Source organism: Urtica dioica, chromosome 1 (genome assembly GCF_054948205.1).
Source record: "Urtica dioica subsp. dioica isolate 48M chromosome 1, U.dioica_male_clone48M_v1_H2, whole genome shotgun sequence".
NCBI lineage: Eukaryota > Viridiplantae > Streptophyta > Magnoliopsida > Rosales > Urticaceae > Urtica > Urtica dioica.
The window spans coordinates 60,207,327-60,230,147 of NC_142756.1; the positions used below are offsets into that span (position 1 = coordinate 60,207,327).

Consider the following 22,821-nt stretch of genomic DNA (forward strand, 5'->3'; position numbering starts at 1 on the left):
TCAATTTGCAACTTAAATTATATTAATTTGTTAGTGTAACAAATCTTTATAGATTCAATATATTCGGACTTACAAAATTTATATTAGTTTTGTGACACATGTGTTGCAAATGATCCGCGCACGGAAGCGTACGTGTCGCTCAAGTAAGATAGTGTACACGAAGTACGAGTATCGATCCCACGAGAACTAGTTATTTTAGCGACTTCTTTGGCTTGACGCGAATTGATTTCAATGTGAATGGGAGATGAATTTAAACAACTAATGAAAAATTAATTAAACCGATAAAATAAAGAGCAACGAATTTAAAACAAATTTTTCAGATAAAAGAAAGTATGTGTCATGATTTCACCGGAAAACACTGGCTCGGGGGTTTCGGGTACGAACAACAAAAACTACTTCTACACAAGCTAATCTCACTCTATCAACGATATTCACTAGCCTCTCTCGAGTGATCTAGCAAACGTATGTAATTGTTGGATTGTTATCCTCTCGGCCTTTAATCCTATTAAAGCAATCACATGCAGTAAACACAAGAATTCTAACGATTACATGAACTGCCTAGGTTTTCTACTAACCTAAGATCAATTATGAAGATTAAAATAAAAACACGAGTCTTTACTCTCTCTCGAGTAACTAAACACTCCTAACAAGCAATTCTAATGGTTATCAAGCAAAAGAAAGCTTTAAGAACAATTTCAGTCAATCAAACATAATATTGAAGAATTAAAGCATAATCTAACACTAATGAAAGCCCATAAGTATTATTAATTCCGACTAAATCACAACCCCATTAAAGACCTAGCCTCTAATGGAATTCATGATCATAGATAAGCAAAGAATAATTGTTGAAAGCAAAAGAATGAATATGGAGAGCAAAAGGAAATTCATATTAAATAAAATTGATGTTCAACAATAATTTAAAGCAATAAAATAAATAAAAGAAAAGAAGAAAGAAGAACGAATGAATTCGGAGAAGGAAAACTCGTCGGGCTGTCAATTTCATAAAAGATTGTCTTTTTCCTCTTCCAAAAACTCTAAAAAAAACAACTAAAACAATAAAAGAGAAACTTAAACAAAAGGAAAGATATATTTTTGAGAGTTTAAAGTCGAATATATAGGTCAATGGGTAATTTTCGGAGCATACTGGGTCTTTGGAAGGGTTGAAATGGCCCAAAAACATCAAAAACGGAAGGAAAGTCTATCAAAACCCAAAGAAATGTGCAGCGCGCATGTCAAGGACTCGCGACGCGCGCTGGTGGTCTGGAGAGCCACGCCGCGCACATTTTTCGCGCGGATGTTTCCGGACACACACACTGTGTTTGTATCGGCCGTATCTTCTTGCTCCGATGTCCGTTTTTTGCAAATAAATATGCGCTGGAAAGCTAAGAGAGAGATCTATACAATGGTGGAAAGAATTTATCTAGAATCGTCACTTTAGAATCTCAAATCATTCAGAAGAAGATGTGATGTTTCTTGATTAGCTCTAACTTCAAATCATCCCAAAGTTGCTCAATTGCCCTCAAAATACTTTTAGATCATGATAAACCTCTAATAACAAAAAAAAAATAACAAAAATATATCAAAAATACTTAAGGATTCGATTTAATTCAAGTCCGAAAACGAGCGATTTATACGTATAAAACACACTCATCAACCTGCACTTGCTTTATTTTTGTGACACGCGCACTTGCATGTGTTAGAAGGCCAAATTAAAAATTACACTAATGAACATATCAAATGTTATTAAAAGCCTTGTATTCACATCAGGATAAAAGTTACTACAAAAATACCTCTAGGGGTAACATTATGGATCCATATATAGGGGAACCTAATTTCAACATGTTTATTTATAACTTTGTACATAACTCATCCATTGCTATAAACGGTTAAAGATACGAACGATGAACCACGAACACCTTAAATAACGGAAGCAATTAAACTTCAAATTTATTACAAACAAAAATCAGTAATATTACAATGTCTCAAAATAATTTATTACACATCATACAAATAGTACACGCTACTTTGTGGGAATAATTCCAACATAAGCTGTTATTAAGTGATTAATTGAATAGTACACATAAAAATGATCCACAATTATGTACCAAATTAAATTTAAAACTTGATTTCAATAGGAATTTCATTTCACCAATTGTGCAAGCTGCCTAAGGGTGGGAGAGCAAACAGAAGGGTCATCGAAGCAGCGAGTCGCGAGGAGGGAGCAGACAGGCTCAGTCAAATGAAAAGCGTCCCAAAAGAAATTCTTGTTCGCATCGTTGCACGACTTTTCTAAGGGTATGCACCCAGAAGTCCCGTTGAACAAACTTTTGCAACATGGATTTCTTACATCCGTTAGACCTAATTACCAAATTAAGTGGAAGTAAATTATTAATGAACAAAAACCAAATGTTGTATTTATTTTTTTCATCTCTTTAAAGTTAACAAGTTTCATTGCTTTTGGAAAATTTATGTTTATGTATGTACACAATCTTATATTAATCGCCTATTATTTGAACTTCGAATATATCCCTAACCACATTGCTTTATGAATACACAAAAAAAATGTTGACACTGTAAGACTTTGGTAAAATGGAACTAAATATGCTCACGGTCACACCTTACATCTTAAAAAAAAAAATTAAAAAGTTATAATTTCAGCTATATGATCCCACGTCGAAAAGATGATTGAGCTTAATAAATTTTATTAATTTATGTGTTACACTATTTATTGTCAATTAGTTTTGAGTTGAAAACCTCATAATATTTCTACAGATATTATTCCAAAAGTATGACTATTTCGTAGTGTTTTTTTCATTATCTAGTATGAGCAATTTATTATTAAAGTATGACAATATAAATATTAAAAGTATGTTTTTCATGAAATTTGGCATAAATGTAATTTTTTCATGATAATTGTTGTCATACTCTTGAAATAATTAGCTCCAATTAGATAATGAGAAAAACACGACTAAATAATTATACTGCTAGAATAATCTCGTACTTATACATGTTATAAAACCTTCAAAAGTCTTTTAAGTTGATTATTGTTGTCGCGTATACTCATAAATTAATTGTTTTATTGTAGGTACGTACCATATTTAGAAGGGTTTTGAATGGCATCGTAACCTAGCCAATGTGCATGGCCAAGAGCAAAGGTTGAACCTGAAAGAGTGGATGTGAGATTGTTGAGCATTGGACCAAGTCTTTCGTTAAAAAGTGATACAATTTCATTCACTTCTTCCACGCATTCGGTCCCACCATTTCGCTTCCTCGTGATCGATGGTAAACACCCGATCGGACCTAATTCAAACATTAATACCTTCCGAGCCCCCACATTGTACAGCTTCTGAAAAAAAATAAAAATAAATAAATGAATACATATATAACTAATATAGAGATATATATATATATATATATATATATATATATATATATCCTTGAAATTTGTATATGTGGAAAGATAGAATTCATCAACTAATTGTTGTGGAAAACAAATACATTCAGTTGCGTTGGAATTCAAGTGAAAACTAAAGTAGTTTAATCAAAATTGTTACAAATATAATTGTTAATTATTACTATAAACTAATTTTTATGCAAACTCATATCGTGTGAACTGTTTAGTATGTACTTGTTTATTAACAATAGCGATTGCCAAACAACTTACAATTACACGTGTCCGGTATAATTTAGATAAGAATTAGAACTCACACTATACTCGTATAGAAGGAAATTTGAAATTTGTGTTCCAGCTAAAGATATAGCCATTAGAAACAACCAAAATTCTAAAATGATAAAAGTTTGTCTAAAATTCACAAAAAGTGCTGAATAAAATTTGACAGTAGCAAGCCTATATATAATAAAAAGATTTAGTCCACTATATAATATGTTTATAATTTATGTACATAAGCATATATTTATCTACACATGAATGTAAATATTATACACAAAAGCACACTACTACAAAAATTGACTTACACGACGGAGATTAGATGACGAAATTTCATATTCGTCGTCTAAAGCCCTAATAACCACACTTTCACGACGGAAATCATTTTCGTCGTTTTAAGTTTGTTGTTTGGAAGGATCACACGACGGGACAGATTTCCGTCGTGGAAAGAGTATTAATTAGTAAGTTCAAACGACGGAAATGGTTCCGTCGTGGTTAGAAACACTTTGGTTGTATTTTGTCATGACAAGAATTTTTTTGTCATGACGACAATAGTAGAGGTGTTAATTATTTCCGTCGTGGTAAAAGTTTTCTAATCAAAGATGTTGTCGCAACATAAATCTTTGTGTCGTGACGGGAATTGATTAAACAACGGAAAATATTACCGTCGTTTAATAATTTATATGAAAAATTAAAAATCATTTACATTACCGTTGATGACATATCGGAATTTTTGATGTGTGAAGAAAAAGTCTTTTTTCGTGCGAACTGTCTACATGAGGTAACATTTATGTTACGATTTTTTATTTTATTACCTTGTATACTGTTTTAAATAGCCACAATGATTAATTTAAAATTTTATTTCTAAGCTTGTTAAAAACCCAAGTGGAGCAATCCAAACGGACGGAGGAATTCCATTCGTAGCTAAAAACTGAAAATTGATTCCATAAGCTTCTCAATTTTCCACGACGAAAAATGATGGAATCAACTTATTATGCTATTTTTAGCTTCTCAATTTTACCCATAAACGACGAAAATTTTCTGTCGTTTTGAAAAAGAAAAAACAACGGAATTGATTCCGCCGTGGTAACATATACCACGACATTGGAATCAACGACGGATGGCAACCGTCGTGGAAGTCTTAAACGACGGAAAATTTATGTCGTCTATTCCATATTTTGTAGTAGTGGCAAATATTTATCTTTATATAGTGCAAACATTACTTTGGTAATAAACTTATGATTTTTTACTATTGTTTGAAAATTTAAATAATTGACTATTCTGTCCAAATTTTCTGTTAAAAAAAATGCATGCATGATCAGGCAGTTACTTGCTATTAATGGATTATATATGGGAATTATATGAAAGTGCAATACCTCGAATTGGCGTGCCAATTGATCTACGAGTCGTTGAGCAAATGATTCGGGATTGTATTGTTGTCTTGTTGAAGATGATGAATCCAAATAATTGTTTATGTAATCATTGTTGCCGATGGAAAATATGAATATCGATTTTTTCAAGTGTGTAGACAAATCACTTCTAAGTTTAAAAAATAACTCTGTCTTTGCTGTTAACTCAAACATTTCAACCTGCTCATTTAGATTCAAGCACTTCCCCTGCCAAAACAGTAATGTTATTCGCATAATAATGATCTGAAATAAAATAATAATTTACATATACACGATTTGATCTCATCGTCATGAAATATCACGCCCTTATTTTTAAGACGGGGGATAGATAAAGAAACAAATTTATTTCAAGCTGACGATTGATTTAGAGTTTATTAATTCAAAGACTCCAAGTTCCCATCAAACAAATTCAAATGTTCACATATATGTTCCATTTTTAAAATATAAAACAGTTTCAAATAATGCGTCATCCAATCATCTTCACTTCTTTATTTATGTCTCCGATATATTCCATCATCTATGTAACTGAAGGTCGAAATTTATATATAAAGAGAAACTATTGTTTCATTTCTCCAACATATATTGCATCATCTAGTAACTTATATATTCCCTTAAAAATAACGAATCGAAAAGCTTTTTATTTTCCTTTTCACTTATGCCCTTCCGTGAATTAATCCAGACGTCATACTATAACATAATAGGTATATTTTGCACCAGTTAAAATAAATAAGCTATCGTCATATATATATATATATATATATATATATATGAGTGTGATTGGTCTTTCTTACGTAATGATCGTTTCCAGTTTGTGAGAGAATTCCACAAGAGCCTGATGCGTAATTTAAGCCAGTAAGATCTGAGGACCCTCTTATGGCCAAATATGGACGTGTGTGAGGCAATCCAAGATATTCAGCTTCAATAACATATAAAAAAAATACTCAGAGCTATCATTCATTAATCATTAGCTGGAAAAGAAGAAGAAGAAGAAGAAGATATATGCAATATATGATGGTTACCAATAAAGTCGGCGACGGTTTTGCCGTTGGTGAATCTGCCGGTGACGCCGTTAGGGAAATTAACGCCGTACGGCAAAAAGTCGGCTCTGGCGAGAGTGGGCAAAAGATTGTTGTTTCCACTGTCGAAGAGCGAGTCTCCGAACACATACAATCCCAACGGTACTGGCCGAGCCCAACCTCCATTGATGCCCTTTATTATTATCATTAAAGTAACGATCATCATTATGTGTTTTTCCATCATCGCTCGCTATATTAATGTGCGAACAACGAAACTTGGCTCTATTATTGTGATGGTGATTCTAATTAGTGTGCGAATCAAGGGAACTAGGAAATATATTTATTTTTCTGTTGTTGAGAGAGAGAGAGAGAGAGAAACAGAAATATATTTGTTGTTCTTCTTGGTTAGTGTTGTTGTATGAAAATAAAAAGGCTTTCTTTTATAGCGGTGCGAATTCTGGTTGTATGTATATGTCACATGGAAAGTTCAATTCAATAATATTGGAAATGTGTGTGTGTGTGTACACAATACGCGTTGTGTAACCGATATGTGTGTGTAATATATATTTATTTATATATATACTAGTTTTTTAGCATCGCGCTACGCGCGAATGATTTTAGCATATTATAATGATAATAACAAGTAAAATTTGTAGAGGTTAATTTGTGTTATCAAGATTTGTAAACAATGGACACCAAAGAAACCGGCAATTAAGAAAAAAAATCCTTAAAAATAATAAACGAATAATAAAATGCAAAAAAATTATTTTGTACATTGATTAGACTTTCATGGGTAAATAAGACTTGCGATAAGGTGAAGGAAAATAAATATCAAAGAGAAACTAATAAAGAAAATATAAAACTGTTGTCGCTGTTTTTCGGACAACGATTTAGGAGTCGCAGGCGGTTAGACCCGAGGCTGGACCAAGTGGTCTCGCCTCGACTCGAGCGTGTCGGACTCGGTGTCCCGAGTCTTCCCTTAGCTGTCAGTGGTGTTTGAGCTCGCCGGCCCACCTGGAAAAGATGAGAGAACCGTGAGCTAAGAAGGGAAAACAGAGGGGGTGCATCTGTTCACCTCTCCGACGCTCAACATTAGCGGGATTGAGGTGGAGTATAGAGGATTTAGAGGGTGAGAGGCCAAAGATGAGTGAAACGAGAGAAGTACGAGTTCTACAGTGTTTCGGGACACAAAAATGGGTTACCTTTTAAAGAGGGTGGGCTTCTTGTATTTATAGGCGACCAAGGGGTCATTGGTGGGCCCCTTGGCCGAGGATAACATAGGCTCGGCCATTGGCTGAGGATAACATAGGCTCGGCCATTGGCCGAGGATAGCCTAAGCTCGGCCGAGGATAGCATAGGGTGGCCGAAGATAACATAGGCTTGGCCGAGGATAGCATAGGATGGCCGAGGTCGAGCTCGTGAGGCCGAGGTCGAGCTAAGGCCGAGGTCGAGCTCATGAGGCCGAGGCCGAGGTCGAGCTGAGGCCGAGGCCGAGCTCATGAGACGAAAGTCGAGCTCATGAGGCCGAGGCCGAACTCATGAGGCCGAGGTCGAGCTCATGAGGCCGAGGTCGAGCTGAGGCCGAGGCCGAGGTCGAGCTGAGGCCGAGGTCGAGCTCATGAGCCCGAGGTCGAGCTGAGGCCGAGGTCGAGCTCGTGAGGCCGAGGTCGAGCTAAGGCCGAGGTCGAGCTCATGAGGCCTAAGTCGAGCTCATGAGGCCGAGGTCGAGCTCATGAGGCCGAGGTCGAGCTGAGGCCGAGGTCGAGCTGAGGCCGAGGCCGAACTCATGAGGCCGAGGCCGAGCTCATGAGGCCGAGGCCGAACTCATGAGGCCGAGGCCGAGCTGAGGCCGAGCTCATGAGACCGGCTTGGCCGAGGATAGCATAGGATGGCCGAGGTCGAGCTCGTGAGGCCGAGGTCGAGCTCGTGAGGCCGAGGTCGAGCTAATGCCGAGGTCGAGCTCATGAGGCCGAGGTCGAGCTGAGGCCGAGGCCGAGCTCATGAGACCGAAGTCGAGCTCATGAGGCCGAGGCCGAACTCATGAGGCCGAGGTCGAGCTGAGGCCGAGGTCGAGCTCGTGAGGCCGAGGTCGAGCTCGTGAGGCCGAGGTCGAGCTGAGACCGAGGTCGAGCTCATGAGGCCTAAGTCGAGCTCATGAGGCCGAGGTCGAGCTGAGGCCGAGGTCGAGCTCATGAGGCCGAGGTCGAGCTGAGGCCGAGGCCGAGCTCATGAGGCCGAGGTCGAGCTGAGGCCGAGGTCGAGCTGAGGCTGAGGCCGAACTCATGAGGCCGAGGCCGAGCTCATGAGACCGGTCTTTGGCCCCTCGGCCATGGGAAAAAAATTATACAAAATATATCGATGAGAGAGGGAGAAAAAAAAACAATATAAATAAATTTTTTTTTACAAAATAGATTGGAAACCCCCCTCCCCCCAAAAAGACAAAGGCAAAAAGAAAAAAAGAAAAGAAAAAAAAAACCCAACCGGCAAAGGCAAAGGCAAAGAAAAAAAAAAAAAAAAAAAAAAAAAAAAAAAAAAAAAAAAAAACCGCCACGTGGCGGCGTGTGGATGAAAGTTGAAAAAGCTCTCCTCTTTATTATCTATGTTATAGATATATAAGTATTAACCTACTTTAATTAAATATTTCGAAATTTATTGGTTTATTAATTTTTGTACATTTCGGACTTACCTGTACAGTGTGTTATTTTCAAATAAGAAGGTGATATATATATGTATGTATATATATATATATATATATATATATATATATATGTTCTAGCCAATGTTTTTAGTTGACTTCGTAAAACATAATAACTTATATTTTAGGGATAATTCACTTTAGATTTAGGTGCTGACAGGTGTCGTGACTCACGTGCTCATACGCACAAGTTTTGGGATTAATACTCGTATTATTATTAGGAAAATGCATCATATATATGTATGCCTATATATATATACCATATATCAAACTTTAAATATATAGGGGGAATATACATAAACTATTCCAGTATTTAAATGGGATATTGATAGCTATAATATTTGATGTCATTTACCCAAAAATCAACCGAAAGTGAAAATTTGACACATCTATTACCAATAGACATATACAAAATCTATTATACCCTCGTTCATTTTCTTTCCAATTTCTACCATTTTCCCTTTCATTTCTTTACCTCTCTCTCTCTCTCAACAAAAACGAAGAAGAAAAATCTTGAGAAAGAAACTGCGGAGAGAGAACGCTATACACCGAAGAAGAAGAAGAAGAGGCCCCGCCGGATTTGGTTGCGCATGCAGGAAGGAGCGAAGCAAATGAAGTTCGCCGACGGGGAGAGTGGCCGTTCGAAATTACGCGCGCCGCTCAAAGGAGAAGAGTCGACCGAGAAAGAGAAGGTCGCCAGAATTATTTCATTTGATTTGATGTCAAGGAAACCTAGATTCTTCTCTGTTATGTCCAAATTTCTAGAAAAAAAAAAATTAGGGTTTGATAAATTAAACTTTCTGTCTTGAAATTCTTGCTGAATATTGCTCTCTTCTGAAGCGCGGTTATTATTCGTTTGGTAATGTTTTTAGAATAAGTTTAATACTTTTATAGAGCTCTTTCATAATAATTTGCATTTCGTGAATTTTGGATTTTGTGACAAATCTGTCACAAAACACATGATTTCGTGGCGAATCGATCACAGAATTTCAAGATTTCGTGACAGATGAGTCACGAAATTTAGGATTTCATGACAGATCTGTCACGAAATTGAGATTTGTTACGAAATGGTTATCTGGTACATTTTTCTAAATCTAAAACCTGCACTATACACAGATCATAAGAAGACAACACAATATTTGATTATCTAATATGAATCCCAAGTTTTAGCATCAATACATATTACAGAACAAACCAACACATCCTCAAATGTGTAACTTCTTATTTTCATCATGTAAAATTCAATACATAATTGAAAGCACACCATTAGTAGAAATACATTAGGCATCACGGACAAACCAGAAAACCAACAAACAATTACAAAGTTACAGAGAGAGAATAGTGGCACCAACAATTTGTTGCCAATGGTGCCCACAAGAAGAGTTGTAGTCGCTATTTATGTACATTTGATGTAATATAGTCTCACGTAGACTCTTGCTTGTAACTACTGAATCATTAATAAAAGTTGAAACGTTCATTCATTCTTCCTTGTCTGTTTGAAGCTTTATGATAATCTATAGTCTTTAGTCCTTAAACAAACCTAACAACATATGAAGAGACAAATGTAGATTTGCATGAACAAACTCTTCATGGTTTGCTTAAAACAATATATTCGCAATCTAAGGATCAAAGGACTATTGATCTCAGTACGATTGTTAGGAGAATCTATGATGTCTGGTTATGAGACATTGAGAGTTGGAGACTCTATAGTTCTTCTAGGTATCTTCTGAAGCTACTGAATTGACCAGTGCACTTATAGAGATAGAATAAGAACAAACCATTTAACCTCTTATGTCTCGAAGTCACTACGTATGAATTGCATCATGCTTACCTCAATCCTGAAATGAGACATGCCATTTTATAGCTTACGTATTCTCATTTGAGAAAGTCAGAGTTCGGATTTACTATGTGATTCTGAACAAGACCTATTGGTGAAGTACTAAGTTATGAAGATGTCATGAGTAACTTTGTGAAGTTCTCATAGATATGGAATTCATGTACAAGATTGCTGAAATGCAATGTATATATATCACATCATGCTTTGTTCCTTGGAATGTGAATAAATGAACTGGCCAGTGTCCAAATTGAGTCCTGACTATTTTGGATGAAACAATGTGACTTGTTAGCTCCTCGTCAATAAATTGTTTCTAACTTATTCACAAACGACAAAGGAGTTGAGGAAATAACAGCTAGAGGGGTAAAATGGTAATTTTGTAAATCCCGACTAGCTGATGATATTCATGAAGGGTAAACATAGATAATATTCAATGGATCCACTCATTACAATTATGTTGAATTCTTGAGTAGAAAATAAATTCATTTGAACCGAGAGATTCTCAGTGTCAACTCTTTAGTGGAGTCAGTTGACATTAAGCTAAACTTGGAAAATGTTTGTGAACTTTTGAGTCAAAGTATTTTAGCTCAAGATTTGTTCATTTGGATCCATGAGGTCACTGTCACAAATTATATCGAGTAGGAATAGTTAAACTAGAAGCTAAGTCAAAACAAGAACGAGACAAGTTTTACGAAAATTGTCTTAAGGGTATTTTTGTCTTTTTGGACAAAGGATGAAATGAATGTCAATAAATTTTTTGACATTGTCATACGATGACTTAAACCACTCGGCCAAGTTAAGGAATTTGGGCCATGAGGATTAATTTCATTTCATAGAATTTTACTTGAAAATTCTTAATGGACATTTCTTATGTTGTCATGAACAAATGAAAAAACATCTAGAAGCTCCTTCTAGATGCCACTTGGCCGCCCAACATAGCTAGAAAAAGAGAGATTATTTTTTGCATTGATGTATGAAGATACTTGCAAAAAAAAAAAAAAGAGAAAACAAATTTCCTCTACAAGGAAAGAGGAATTTCGGCCAAAGCAAGAGGGAAGCAAAAGAGGAAACAAATCCAAGGGCTTCTATAAGCTTCTTGGCCGTGTGAATGAGGAAGGAAGGAGCAAAATTTTGCTCATGAATATATGATATTCTATAGAAGAGGAAACTGTTTTGTTGAAGGCAATCTCTCCCCTATAAATAGAGGCATCATTCTCATTGTTTATTCATTCAAAAGTTTAAGAGATTGAGAGCCTCTCTCTCAAGAACATTGGCCGCCCCTTTCTCTCTCCCTCTCTCTAGTTATTTTTCGGTTTTTGTTTTGGCACCTAGGTTCACATTTGACCTAGTGTTTTAGCCTTCGACTCTTAGACTTGTTCTAGAGTCGTCGTGTTTAAAAGTGCCCACACACTAATTCCTTTCTTTCTCGAGTGATTATTGTGATAGAAACTTTTGTGGTTGCTCGAGTTCCCGAGGTTAGAAAAAACGTTTTACTTGTTTAAAAGAAAATTTTTAAATTCTGCCGCTTACTCGAAGCGTTAAATGTTTTCTTAACCCTAGATCAAGTCCAACACAATCGTCAAAACTGTAACCGAAAAATTACACACGACAATGATCTCTTTGTTGTAAGACAGTATAGAGAAGCTTGCAATCTCCTTCGAAAAAAAACTTTAGACCAGCCTTTTCGCCTCGCCATGAGCACTGCCATTACGACCGTCAAAAGCTATGCCTCTTCTGCACTTAACACTGAATCGAAACAATGATGAACTATTAGGGGTTTCGATTTGGAGTTTTTTTATCAGAAAGAAAAGATGCAAGTCTCTACAAATAAGCGCCGAGCAACAGCAATGCAAGCGTCTACAAAAAACGCCGAGCAACGACGATCCCGAACCCAGACTCATGTCAATTTGCCAGAGAGAGATTTGAAACTTGATCTCCGATCACCGATGCCCTTCACAAAGCCTCCATGAAGGCCGTCGATGTCCTCACCACCATGGCCATCCCCGTCGAGCTCTCTCACTGCGACGCGCTCACGAAATCCGCAGTCACTTCTCTGAACAACAAGGTCGCCTCTCAGTACTCGACTTTCCTCGCTCCCCTCGCAGTTGATTGCGTCTTTGGCGTTGTCGACCTGGCCAAGACCAAAATAGTTTGGAAAGAGCGTCTAAGGCACCGGTGATATCTGGCCGACGAAATCAGCCACGGAAGATGGGATCAAAATTTCCGACGGGTTCGGATTAACTCTCTTCTCTTTTTTTTCTTTTTTTTCTTTTTTTATTTATTTATGAGGTATATTCGAAGTTGAAAGGGAAGAAGTGACGGAAAGAAAGGAAAACGAAAGGGAAAAGAAAATGAAAAAAGAAAGAAGGGTTTATTCGTAAGAAATATATTCTCTCGTCTCACTTTAGTATTAGATATGTCAATTTTTTTATTTTGATTGATTTTTGGTAAGTGCACATCAAATAGTATTATTGCGGTCAAATTCCCTATTTAAATTGAATCAAATAATAAATATTTGACAATTAGAATCGGAATTTCTACGTAATGACACATGCACATATTTATGTGTATATATATATATATATATATATATATATATATATATATATATATACATATATACAAGTGCTAATAAACTATCTAATATAAATTCTAACTTTGGTAACCGAATAAAGGAATGATGAAACTGAGATATATCTGTAAAATAGAATACTGACTACGTTTTAAATCACACTTACCCATCCAATCGCTAATAAACTTGATTACGTAAAAGAAGTTGAAATATCATTCATTAATATATCTAATTAACACTACACAATCAGATTTGTAATTAACTTGTACCAGATTAACAAGAGAGAATATAATGCGTATGCCATACCTCCCATGGAGCATATTTGGCTATGTTTTTATCAATCCTGGGTTATTGTAATTAATTTGTACATTATCATCATCATTATAATAACGAAATACGAAATTCCTTTTTACTATGATCTGGTTGCTTTGCGTTGAAGCATCTATGAACACGATGTATCCACTTCATAAATCCAGCGAGTGCTTATCCCAACACGAATATGGCTGTACAGTCGTATTAAAGATTTGTTTACCCCTCTTTCTATATATAACAAACTAAGAATGTACATGCATATATACATATATTATATAGCTTTTCTCGATGATAATGATGTGATCTTATCTTTGTAGAGCTTTCATTTGACCCATGATTTAGTGTTTCTTTTCGCTTTTTATTTTTGCAAGACCCATTACTTAGTTATATGTCTTCAGGGAGACGAAATGTATAAATAAAATAAAAATAAAGGATTGCCCAAGCCAGCTTATTAGCAATTAATTAATTATTACAAAAAGTTATGAAAATTACGAAAAATATCATATAATAAAAACTCTTAATATGGCCCTAATGGCACGATACTATCCCTTGTATTTTACGCTATCACAAACTCATACTGTTTTATGTTGTAATTAAGCACTTATATTTATATATTTTTTAAAGATTTTGAATCCCATTTGTTTGTTGGTTTTATGCATAATTATATTTTAAGAACGGTAAAATAGAACTTAAAATTTAAATGTTTGATATGCAAAGTCTATGAATTATAGCCAAAAACTTTGTATATATTTGACGATGAAGATTAAATCGAACATATTGACTATTTTGAAAGAAATATAAAAGTGTATGTGTGTGAACTTGAAGATTTGTTAGATTTGTTTGGCATGCAACGATATTAACCATTCTCATATTAACGATATTATTTAAGAAAATACAACTCATCCACCAAGTTCAAATTTTATATAAAAAAAATAAATAAATAAATAAATGAAAAGGTATACGAAGTTTCCTGACATTTTTTTTAACCTAGAATGACGCTGACTAATACATATAAATATGTATTAATTGTGCTATCTGAACGATCCCATCATGATATCTTGTTGTTAATCTGGTATTGTGAATACTGGTTCAGGGAAATTCGACTAATAAATTGTTCATTTTAAAAATACCGATTTTCACAGATACGGGTTTTGGTTTTTTTTTTTTTAATTGAACCTGTACTAATATTTCTGACAAGAGATTATAAATATCATGAATTATTCATTTCATTGTCAATTGCTTTTGTAATACAACCCACGATACTTTCACAAATTCTTAATTAAAATGTAAGTGTAGTTAGTAAAATAAAACTAAATGGTAAAAAAGTGTAAACATTAAGAAAAATACGTCTCGCGTTTAAACCTTTGATATAATATTATGGGATATTTTTTTTATATAGTTTTTGTTGAATAAATTTAAAAAAATCAATAATTTATTTTGCTCCAATTGCAAAACAGTATGCCAATTCTTTTTTTTTTTTTTTTTTTTTTTTTGTCACGAGGACTCAACATATATAGTACGATCTATGTCTATATAGTCTTTTTTTTCTTTTCTTTTCTTCTATTTAAAAAAAAAAAAATTATTCCATCTAACTTATTTTGGCTACATTTATGCTAAGGAAAATAACATATAGATACCTTGTATTTTAATGAAATATCAAGTTTAACCTTTGATTTTAAAAAATATCGAGTTTGTATCATCTATATAATTAAAATAACGAAATTATACCATGTAATATATAACAACGCCGAAAATCTTCCTTTTACTAATTTTTCATTGTTGTTGACTCTGATATAAGAAACCGAACCAAATTCCAAATCAGTACTGTAACTCTCAAATTTCAAATTTTAAAATAAAAAATAGCCCTAAATCGAAATAGACTAATAAAATTCATACCTCCCAAGAGATAGCTTCCTTCTGTGTTCGAATTGCAAATCGGAGTTCAGGATTTCATTCTCGAATCATTGATTTTGATGATTATCGACAGTCGATTGTTACCCATTTCATCTAGTCGCGTTCTCGACGATTCAGAGATTATCATTTGTTTTTTGTTTTTAAATAAGTTACATATAGGACGCGAATAAATAAAGGTAAAATGGAGTTGATGTATAAATATTAGAGTCAATATCAATGTAAAGTCAACCAAAGGATGATTCGGGGCATTGTGATCTATTTGAGGGTAATTATGTCATTTTGATTAAACATAAAGTACAAACTCGACATTTTTTAAAACAGAATGTTAAATTCGACATTTCATTAAAATACATGGTATATATGTGTCATTTTACCTTTATATTATAATAAGAACTTTCTACTATGTGTATTATATATTTAGGGCACTCTAGATATCTAGACCATACGACACTATGACATTTGTATATAGACATCTTTTTGAGAAAAATATGGAATAGCTACACTTAAAAATGAGTATGTAAGTGTATAAACTTGAAAACATTAGATACACAAATAAAAATGGAGTATATAAGTGCCACAATTTTCTCTTTTATATTTCTTCTTTGTTACAATGTATTTTGAGGTTTTGTTACTAATTATTAGAGTTGTTTATTAAAATCCATGAGTTTTCTTCCAATGGATACAATGATATAGATGCAAGAAAATAGATTAATATAGAAAAATAGTGTCGATGAGTTTTGCAAAAGATATTATGATTACATATCAAAGATGGTACCACAATTGAGAGTTTTTTGTAGTATAATAAAAATGAAGGACACTGATGCTCATGAAGATGCTACGATAACATCACGATGATGAAGGGAAAGAGATTGTGTACGTTTTCATATGGCTAAAGTTTAATCTCTAGTCCAATACGCAAACTAATCAATATTATGAAGCAAGGACGTAATCGGGGTAATAGTTTGCAAGAGTCTTTCCACGATTCAAATTCCATTAACTTTTTATTAAAAAAAAAAATTGATATGGGAGGAGAATAAACCTACCATTATTTGGTATGGGAGGAGAACAAATTTGGTATGGGAGGAGAACAAATTTGGTATGTCGCTCAAGTAATATAGAATGTAACTTCGAGTATCGTGTCCACAGAGACTAGAAAAACAGCGATTTCTTAAAATTTGATGTTAATTAAATCCAAGTAAATTGAGAAGATGTTTGTAACAAGAACAAAAGTAAACAAAATTAAAGCAGAGAATTAAACACGAGTTATACAAAGATGAGAAGGTAGGGGTCACGACTTCACTGGAGCTAACTAGGTCGGGAGTTTCGGGTTCAAACAATAAATATACTCATATAAACGCTAATCTCACTCTATCAAAATTATTCACTAGCCTATCTCGATGGATCTAACAAATCTATGTCAATTGACGGATTATTATCCTCTCGGTTTCTAATCCTATTTAAACAATCACACGCAATAAATCAAGAGTTCAAATGATTATATAAATTGCCTAGATTTTCTACTAACCTAGGATCAACTATGAAGCCATGAATAAAAGCATGATTATCTATTCTCTCTCGAGTAATAAAGAATCTTAAACAACAGTTTTAATGGTGATCATGCACTAGAAAACATTAAGCATGATTCATGACAAGCAATTCAATAGATGGAGCAAACAAGCATAATCTAACCCTAACAAATCCCCCATTCCATTATCAACCTCAGCTACGTCGCAACCCCATAAGAACCTACCCGTTAATTGAACTCATAATAATAAAAACGCAAAGAAAAATAATTATTAGCAACAAGACGAGCATGGAAAGCTAAAAGAGATTCATATTGAAAATAAACGATGTTCTACAAGATTTAACATATAACAATAAAATAAAAGTAAAGGAAGAAGGAGAAACAATGGTTGTGAGTTCAAGTGATTTTCCGGAGTTGTCGATTCCAATGAAGAACGCTCTCTCTCTCTTAGCAAAGCTCTCAAAAACATACAAAAAGCAGTAAGGGAAATTAAAATCTAAGCAATGGTATGTTTCTAGGTTACAGTAGTGGTTTATATAGGAACAATGATGATTTTTGGAGCTCAAATGGGCTTTTGGTTAAGTTAATTGGCCCAAAGTATTCAAAAATAGAAAGTAGTTACATCAAAATCGAAGACAAGCATGCCGCGCGAAATGTAGGTCGTGCCGCGAAAGTTTCTTCTAGAGGAGGTCACGGCGCGAGAAGTGGTAGGTCACGGCGCGAGGATGTCTGTTGAAGAAGTTCCGTCAAAAGCCGAAGATGGTCGCGGCGCGAGGCACTCCATAATTTTTCGTCTAAGTCTGTTTTTTTCTTCGTTTTGACTCGCTCTTCGTCACAAAAGCTTCCGTTTCTCTTCAAATACTCATCGGCTCTCAAATAACACTATTTTCTTGAAATATATGACAAAAACTCGTGATAACCATTAAAAACACATAAAGAGTAGCTCAATTTAAGCCGAATGAGTACAGATTCGCACGTAAAATACGCACTCATCAACCGTCTATAACGGTTTACATGAGGTATTTAACTTTTTTATTTTATGTTTTTTCTTCTATTATTATAAAGTCGTATGCTCAATTGAATTTTGCTCTTTTTAAGCTTGTTAAAAGCTAAGTTGAAAACTTTGAAGCGGACGTAAGGCATAGCTTTTGTGCCACCACACTTTAATTCTTTCGTCACCAATGACGGTGCTTTCAACACACGATCAATGACTTCGGCTCATGCATTAAAAATTGCGTAAGAGGACAAATAGTTCTCATGCCATATAATTGTGATGCGCATTGGATGCTTATATCCTTATTTGTAGTTGTACAGACCTTCTTCGATCCGTTGAACGTGCATAAGATTTAATGGATTCGATCACTATGTAAGCTTTCCAATATATGATTAAGTGGTAATATTTATTTTTGTGGTTGAGTTTCATAGGAGAAACATTAATTTTTAAGCTTGAGCATATGGCCGCCCGAAGGAATAGAATAATTACTGTTTCTAAAGGACATCCAAGACAACAAGGGAATTTGGAGTGCGGATGTTATATTTTACTCTACATGGACAATATTATTGATAAATGTATTGTCAAATTCAAATTTGAAAACATACACACAAGATGATATACAGTGCTAGGCAAGAATGAGTGGACTCGTTATTTGAACTCATTTCCACAATGAAACTAATATACGACAAGAGTGATGAAAATTTTCGTAAATTTTACATTTCCACGATGGAAAAAAAAAAAGTCGCGGAAACTACTTTCTAGGCGGAAATCTTTCGTCGTGGAAACTTTCCACAATGGGTTTTACTCTTCTGAGAATCCAATTTTTGTAGTAGTGTCTTGTCCTCCCTCAATTCTCTGATCAACTTGATAGTAGTGTCTTCTCCTCCCGTGACGCTCCTCTCCTTCCTCGACTCCGCCGATTTGTCGCAAAACCTAGGCCTCGCAAAATTTTTAAACAAAAACGGTATTTTTTTTAAAAGCTTGTAAAAAATTGTTTTTAAGGGAGAACTTGTCACAAACACCTGTTTTCATTTATAAGTCATAAATATAGTGTTTTATTTGTTGACAAATTTGTCATAAAACTAGTTTTTATTGACAAGTTTGAACTGTGGAACTTTTCATAAAAACATTCGCATTTGGTAAATTGTCACACATTTGTCACTAATTACCATTGCAAAATCTTCAATCTTCTTTGCGCACGTGGGAGAGAGTAGAGAGAGACTTCAATAAGAAAAAGTAGTTTTCTTCTAATTAAGATATCTTGATACGGTTAAGAAAACAAAACAAAATATGAAGTGTCCTTGAAAACCATTGCAAGTGTTATTTTTTAAGTGAAAATTTTGACAATTCTTTTTTTGTTTTATCTAAAGTGAACAAACAGGTTAGAATGTTTTTTAGACCAGGATATCGGCCGTGTTGCGTGGTATGAATTGGACACTGGTTTGTCTGCCAGCCCGACTGTTAAGACAAACCATTGCAATTTGTCATAGAATGTTCGTTATGAATTTTTTTTATTATTTTAATTAAAACGTTTAGATCAAATAATAAGTTGGAATAAATTATTTTTAAATGCCGAAAAAAACATCTTCAAGGTTTAAACTTCTTCTCATCCTTTAATAGAATAAATATTATTTCAAAAGAAAACACAATCAACAACAAACAAAAAAAAAACCCCCCATTTTAATAGAAATCTCTCATCTTGGAGATTTACATGAGCAAATAAATCACATTTGTGCAAGTTGCCTAATGGTGGGAGAACAAAGAGAGGGGTCATCGAAGCAGCGGGTCGCAATGGAATTGCACACCGTCTCCGTTAAATGAAAGGCGTCCCAAAAGAAATTCTTTTCCGGTTCAGGGCACGGCTTCAATAAAGGTACGCACGCGGATGTCCCATTGAAAAAAGATTTGCAGCATGGATTTTTTACATCTGTTAGACCTGATAAATAGATTCAAGTGACAATTAGTAATTAATCATCCATTCTTTTGGGACATTTTGAGTATATATCTCTCTCTCTCTCTCTCGAAAATCTTACATCCAAAAATTTTATGGAGAAGACTTTATCGTTGGATTAAGTCTTTAAATTTCAGATTTCGGTCATAAAGTTGAGTATATATTTTTATCAATAAAAAAATATATTGTATATAATTCAAAATGGCAATCCAAAAAAATAGAAAGATATGTATAAAAAAAATGTTAGTATTTACAATATTGTTTAGTCTTTAATTGATTAATCGCATTAATTACGGTTCAAGTTATAACAATTTGAGGAAGGTTTTGGACATTAATTAAACGGATTGACACATGTTGAAGTGATAAATATACACACATATATATATACGTACCATATTTGGAAGGATTTTGAATGGTGTCAAGGCCTAGCCAATGGGCACGAGCAAGAACAAAGTTTGAGGCTTGAAGAGATGATGTGAGATTGGTGAGCATTGGATCAACTCTTTTGTTGAAATGTGATATCAATTCATTCACTTCTTCATCGCATTCCGTCCCATCACCTCGCTTCCTTGTCACTGTTGGTAAACACCCAATCGGACCTAATTCAAACATTATCACCTTCCGAGCTCCAAACTTGTATAGCCTCTGTAAATATCCAAATATAAATAAATCGTTCTAGTTTAAAATTTAGATGGAAACGCAAAAACTATTAAAACAAAATTAACTGGGTTGTAATATGGAAATACAAAAATATTCTTCCTATAGGATTAGAGTTTAGTAATGTGATCCAAGTAGTTAAATAAAAATTGTTATAAAACTAATTTAATTGGTTGTGTAATTTATGTATTATGTGATTTTTTATTTGAAACATTAACCTAATAATTAGGTATAAACTTATAGCGAGTAAATTAATACTGTTATTGTAGTTTAATGTACATATTTATTTGTTATAAATGACTACATTATACAAACACTAACTACATGTGTTGGTATAATTTAGATAAGAACCAATGCCTATACATTATTATTCGTTAGTATGGTACTTACAAATTCTTTTTGTTCAAAATATGTTAATTTTTTATTAAGAATAGAATAATATTATCTGATGGGCAACACTTTGAAAATGCACATATAATTAGACATTATAAGAGAGTAGAATACCTCAAATTGGATAGCCAATCGATCTACGAGGAGTTGAGCAAATGATTCGGGAGTGTATTGTTGTCGTGTGGAAGATGACGAACCCAGATAATTGTTTATATAATCATTGTTGCCTATTGAGAACATAAATATAGATTTTGACAAGTAGTGATGCAAGTCATTCGATCTTTTAAATTTTAGTCTCAGCTTTATCTTAGTCGTGAACCCAAACAACGAAATCTGATCCTTTAGATTCAAGCACTTTCCCTGCCAAAAACAATAATTATATCGCAATATTATTTGTTGATCATTTCCCAAATGAAACATATATATATATATATATAGTGGAGAGATATCTTACATATTCACTTCCAGTTTCTGGAAGAATTCCACAAGAGCCAGAGCCGTAATTGAAGCCAGTGAGACTGGACGAGCCTCTTATGGCCATATACGGAGGTGGAAATGGCAACCCCAGATGTTCAGCTAGCTTATTCAAAAATATCAAAATCTATTAATCGGTAAAAAAAAAAAGTACATGAATGGACGTAAATATGTATATATATGATTATTGATACCGATAAAGTCGGCGACGGTCTTGCCGTTGGTGAATCTGCCGGTGACGCCTTTAGGGAAATTAGAGCCGTAGGGCCTAAAGTTAGCTCTGGCGAGAGTTGGCAAAAGATTGTTGTTTCCACTGTCAACCAAAGAGTCTCCGAACACGTAAAAAGCCGGTGCCAGCGGTGGCGGAGCAACCGACCCTCTTACACTTTCTATTAACGTCGTTATGATCAACGTCGTCGCAATAAGGATCATATCATCCATCGCTTCCTTATATATATCAATGTCTTATGGAAGAATTAAAAAAAAGTTTTTTTTATTTTATTTTTATTTTGTTTGTGTGTGTGTGTGAAATGAAAAGGGTCTTTATATATAGATAAAGTGGGGTGCAATTCTCGTGGTGAGGTCTCCTGTATATATGGAAAGTTTAATATTATTAGTGGAACGGATTTATGTTCGTTTAAAATGTTACGATTCTTTTTTTTTCAAGTGTTCTGATTCTATTGTCTCATTATGTATTAGAAGTCTACAAGTATATATATTTTTATGAATTGTCTCTTTATTTAGAAATATAGGTGGAAACATGTCATGACTACTCATACACAAATGTTTTCAGATTAATTAGCTTATTCTTTTTAGGGAAATGCAACATTTATATCAAATATCATAGCATGGCAAAAAGATCTCAGCTATTAAACGTTGCTTGCAATATCTAAATGGAATCGAGTAATATATCATTTGCTGTCAGATGATGAATTTGAACGTAATATGACTTGAACATTTTTAGCAATAATACACCATCCGATTATTATAGCCATAAATTTTTTAAATAAAATTCAAACAAAAAAATCTAATTAAACTATGACCATGTTTATAAAAAAAATAAATAACAAGAATAGATGAAAGTGGCAAATATATATGGGTAATATAACAAACTCATTCCCGCAATGTATAATATGGCCCAGCTATCCATAATCAATTTCAATATCCTGTTAGAGGAATTGAAATATCATTGATTAATATCGCCCTGTCCATTATCTATCATAGACCATATTTTGCCTTGGCTATGTTTCATTAATTTATTGATCCTCTCATTTAAGTACATTATCATGTAAATTAATTAACAGAGTAGAAAATTCCTTTTGACTACGATCCATTATTTAAGTACCGACAGGTACATTTCATGAAAAATTGAATATGAAAAACAATTTTTTCATATCATTATACATATATA

General features: G+C 34.1%; 2 protein-coding genes across 2 annotated transcripts; both read right to left on the reverse strand.

Moving 5' to 3' along the window:
- Window positions 1-1,921: 1,921 nt before the first annotated feature.
- Window positions 1,922-6,410, reverse strand: LOC149408328 (GDSL esterase/lipase 7-like). Its single transcript, XM_089628774.1, has 5 exons — window positions 6,096-6,410; window positions 5,868-5,992; window positions 5,044-5,283; window positions 3,094-3,346; window positions 1,922-2,358 (listed from the first exon to the last, which is right to left on the reverse strand). The coding sequence occupies exons 1-5, from the start codon at window positions 6,334-6,336 to the stop codon at window positions 2,141-2,143; spliced, it is 1,077 nt and encodes a 358-aa protein (XP_089484900.1). The 5' UTR covers window positions 6,337-6,410; the 3' UTR covers window positions 1,922-2,140.
- A 13,252-nt stretch (window positions 6,411-19,662) lies between these two features.
- Window positions 19,663-21,851, reverse strand: LOC149408329 (GDSL esterase/lipase 7-like). The gene is made up of 5 exons (XM_089625113.1): window positions 21,605-21,851; window positions 21,391-21,512; window positions 21,051-21,296; window positions 20,282-20,534; window positions 19,663-19,874 (listed from the first exon to the last, which is right to left on the reverse strand). Exons 1-5 carry the CDS (start codon window positions 21,849-21,851, stop codon window positions 19,663-19,665), a joined length of 1,080 nt encoding a protein of 359 aa, XP_089481239.1.
- Window positions 21,852-22,821: the final 970 nt, after the last annotated feature.

Coding starts and splice junctions, on each gene's coding strand:
- LOC149408329 (XM_089625113.1), bottom strand. CDS start 21,851: ATGGATGATATGATCCTTATTGCGACGACGTTGATCATAACGACGTTA. Junction 21,513..21,604: donor GACCGTCGCCGACTTTATCG/GTATCAATAATC, acceptor TGAATAAGCTAG/CTGAACATCTGGGGTTGCCA. Junction 21,297..21,390: donor CAGAAACTGGAAGTGAATAT/GTAAGATATCTC, acceptor TGTTTTTGGCAG/GGAAAGTGCTTGAATCTAAA.
- LOC149408328 (XM_089628774.1), bottom strand. CDS start 6,336: ATGATGGAAAAACACATAATGATGATCGTTACTTTAATGATAATAATA. Junction 3,347..5,043: donor AATTGGCACGCCAATTCGAG/GTATTGCACTTT, acceptor ATTTTTTTTCAG/AAGCTGTACAATGTGGGGGC. Junction 2,359..3,093: donor TCAAAACCCTTCTAAATATG/GTACGTACCTAC, acceptor TTTGGTAATTAG/GTCTAACGGATGTAAGAAAT.